Here is a 3,991-nt window from a genome sequence, read left to right as displayed (position 1 = left end):
ACTTTCTTATCATCACTTTATTACTTGTCGACCGCGTATACTTGAGTGTACGTTTGAACCCAACAATAGATCAAGGCTAAAGCTTCCTTCAACGTTAAATCTTTCTTAGGGGTGAACATAACATTTTGTCCATTAGACAAACTTATATAGTAAGTACCTTAATTTGAGATTCTTTCCACCCAGAAACATTTGCATGTGCATCAAACAGAAGTATTCACATGAGGATATAATCCAGAGAGGACCACATATTATAACTTACGCTTTCCAAAGATTGCACACGAGTAAAAAGAAGGAAGCCAAAGGTGTAATCAGGCTTTATGTTATGAAAACCATAGCAAAAAGGTTATAAAAAATCCAAAATATCAACTGGGTCCATTAATTCAATAGTAAGCAATAACTTAAAGTAGTCACTGAAAGCAACTACCAAAAAAAGCCAATATTCAATATGTCATCCTAATGAATAGAACGTACCAACATGTGGCAAAACTCCAGATACCTGGCTCAGCCATTCAAACAATAAAACGAAATAGTGCTAACAGTGTAAGAATACAATGCAGACAGCCAAATACATGTGATTGCTCAGTTAGCCAGAACACTACGTACTTCTAATGCTGACTACAAGCCCCACACTCTTACATAAACAAGAAAAATAAAAAATAAAAACAAGAAATTATCAAGGGCCAATTGGTGCACGACTTGAAAATTAGTGGATAGTAAAATTTTTTTTTTTTTTTACTGTTTTTCTACTCCAAATATTGTTCGCCACAGAATTTGAAATCACAATATCACATATCATAGCTCTTGTCCCAGGGACAAAAAAGAAGGAAAAAGAAAAACAGTTTAAGAACACAGTACACACGCATACAGAATGCTTAGATGGAAAGCACCGCCCCACCAGCATTCAAGTACTACTTTGGCCTATGCTCCACAAAATTTATTTCCCTGCAAAACAAAGTGCAACTTTAATGGTCAAAGCAGAATTCTTTTGCCATAAGCATGTAAATGCTGAAGAAAAAATAATGCAAGCAAATAAAAAGAATTCTTATTTCGCTAGGCTACTTTATTGTGAAAAAGATATTTATACTTACCATTATGGGTGATGAAGAAGTCACGTGAAGAATCTGGTACTGAAATTGAGAGGTGGGTTTTGGAATCAAGCCACGAGTCTTTGTTGTGTTGATCAGGTGGCAGTTCATCAAAGAAGTGGTGCATTACTTTCTTGGGTTGCTGATGATCTTCTGTGTCTATTTTCATATGCAGATCAGCCTTGACATCATTTCCCAGTGCATAATAGTTGTACTGATCTTGTCTTTGTTGTTGTTGTCTTGAGGATTCGTTGAAGCTTTGCAGTTGTAAGTAAGACTCACCAGTTTGTGAAACTGAATAAGTCCTCTGTTTCGAATGGCCAAGTGGTGAACCCATTGTCAATGGTGCCAGTTCCCAACTATTATCATCTATTGAAGTAGAACCAGATGCACTTCTATATATTACACCCAAAAATATCAATAATCAATCAATCAGTTGCTATATCAATTCCAATCTAGTTGGTACAACAATAAAAATGAATGTTTTTCTGTAGGACGCGACTCAACACTCTACAATTACTTTCCGGCTTATTTTATACTATTGACTCTTTTTCAACCTGTTTAAAAAAACACTTTTTAGGAAGTTCTTCAATTTTGAACGTTTCATTTTACTGCTCCCTCCTTTTCAAATTAGATAGATACCTTTCGTTTTAGTCTGATTAAAAATAAATGACATATTTCTAAATTTGAAAATAATTCAACTTTAAATGCTCATTTTATCCTTAATGAGAAGCATTTATAACCATAAAAATGTCATGGTCTCACAAAACTTTTATCCCTAAAGTTTTTAAAACCACAAGTTTCAAATTGAAACGGAACTTCGTGCTGAGTCAAACTAACTCATCTAAATGGAAACGGAGGAAGTAAATGTTATTTATAATCATATATATATTGATGTCACTGATATGTTTAATATCATAAATTGTAAAGATATTTTTTAGTATGTGTGAAAAATCACTTTTTAAAACCTCCTATCTAGTGAAATACCACAGTATAAAATGAAATGAAAGAAGTGGAGTATGTTATTCAAGATACAAACCTGGAATAAGCACCAGAATCAAAGAGGAACTTGGTCTGGTCTTGAGATGACAAACCAATATTGCCAGGGGGTCTAGAGGAAGAAGAATGTGGATAGAGAAAAGAATGTTGGGGTTCAGATGAATAAGAGAAAGAAGCGGGGGTAGATGGAGAATAGTTGTTTGAGTTCTTCTTGATTGATGAAATGGTAATTGCTGTTGGGGGTGTAGTATTAGTATTAGTAGTTCTTGTTGTCATAACTTCCACAGGCTTTCTTGAACGGTTTCTGCCTCTGTGCATGTGTCTCTCACAGTACTTGGAATCTGCATAGGCTTCTTTTGAACACCTCCATTTCTTCCCATCTGTTCTTCTACACCTCCCTGGCTCTGGATCTATTTTCTTCCCAAATCCCAACTGAAAACAGTTCCATCCAACTGAAAATATATACAATACTATTCAAATATAAAAAACTATACATCATCAAAATATCAATATTTGTACATATTTATGCATAAAATAGAGAAAGAAAAGGGGGAATAGAGTAGTGTACTGTGTTGGGGTTGGTGGTTTGAAGAGTCTAAGCTCCTTCGGATGGTGTAGAGAAGATCAGGAGGGACAGGCATTCCAGAGGCCATGTACTTGTAAATAAGAGCTTGATGCTCAAGTTCTTGCCACTGAGTTGCTGTAAATGGATATCCACTTCTTGCTCTACTCATTTTTCACTACAGAAAGTACTCTTCTAAGACTTCACACAAACCGGTAGAGGAAGAAGGCAAGGTAATCCTGATAAGTAAAAAGAGCCAACTCTAGAGAGAGAGTGTTTGAGAAGAATCCAACAATGAAAGGGCTCTTTGGGGTAGAAATAGTAGGTGAAAGAGTTCGAATTTTACTCCACACTTTTCACTGTTACGGATAATCACTTTTACTAAAAGATTTATAACATGTTTGCTTCTAAAATTTACTTATTTTGGTGATAATCGATTTATGTTTGACAAATTAATTTTAAAAATACTTTTGTACAGTAATTAGTGTTTGGTCAAGCTTTTGAAAACTGTTTTTAAGTATATTTTTTTCAAAAGTGTTTATCAGAAAAGTACTTTTGGAGAGAAACTACATTTTTTTGCTTTTCAAAATCTGCTTTTGCTTCTCATCAAAAATATTTTTTTTTTCAAAATCTGCTTTTGCTTCTCTCAAAAGCACCTTTTTCTTTCTAAAAGTTTGGCCAAACATTTTAATTTTTTGCCAAAAGCAATTTTGACAAAAAAAAAAGTTTGGTCAAACAGATTTTTAATTTGTATATAATATTAGTGCAATGAATTTTTATCTTATTACGCAATATATTTCAATATATCGTATTTATTATGTCCTAATTTATGTGATATATTTTTTGTTTTAGTTTATTAAAAAGAATAATATATTTTTATATTTTATAATAATTTAATTTTAAACTTTTTATACTATATTTAATAAAAAAATTTATAACTATACAAATATCTATAACTTATTTTAAAACATAAATTAGAAAAAGTCTCTTCTTGAACTAATTGCCTAGTCATAGTGCACTATATAAATTGGGACAGCTTAAGTAATAATTCGCCTGTCTTACTTTTTTAATTGTAATTTTATATTGAACAGTTAGATATAATTATTTATAAATCATGATTTGATAATGTAAATTGGCATCATTTTTAAAAAAAAAATTATCTGTGTATTTGGAGCATTTAAAATGTATTTTACTTTTTTTAGACACCATTTGGTTGCAGAATCTTCTATACATGGGTAAAACTAATGGTTCAGACCATAATATATTACTGCTACCTCTTCTTTTCTCTTTCACTAATTCACACACACTGACACACACAATAGATACAGAGCCTCTAGAGAGTATA

At 32.3% G+C, this 3,991-nt stretch overlaps 1 protein-coding gene across 1 annotated transcript; it reads right to left on the bottom strand.

The window, feature by feature from the left end:
• Positions 1 to 357: 357 nt before the first annotated feature.
• LOC107772772 (growth-regulating factor 3-like) lies at positions 358 to 2,945 on the bottom strand. The gene is made up of 4 exons (XM_016592247.2): positions 2,653 to 2,945; positions 2,125 to 2,536; positions 1,089 to 1,480; positions 358 to 942 (listed from the first exon to the last, which is right to left on the bottom strand). The coding sequence occupies exons 1-4, from the start codon at positions 2,816 to 2,818 to the stop codon at positions 935 to 937; spliced, it is 978 nt and encodes a 325-aa protein (XP_016447733.1). The 5' UTR covers positions 2,819 to 2,945; the 3' UTR covers positions 358 to 934.
• Positions 2,946 to 3,991: the final 1,046 nt, after the last annotated feature.

Source organism: Nicotiana tabacum, chromosome 13 (assembly GCF_000715075.1).
Source record: "Nicotiana tabacum cultivar K326 chromosome 13, ASM71507v2, whole genome shotgun sequence".
Lineage (NCBI taxonomy): Eukaryota > Viridiplantae > Streptophyta > Magnoliopsida > Solanales > Solanaceae > Nicotiana > Nicotiana tabacum.
The sequence above is the reverse complement of the archived record's forward strand: the minus strand, read 5'-3'. Positions and strand labels throughout refer to the sequence as shown.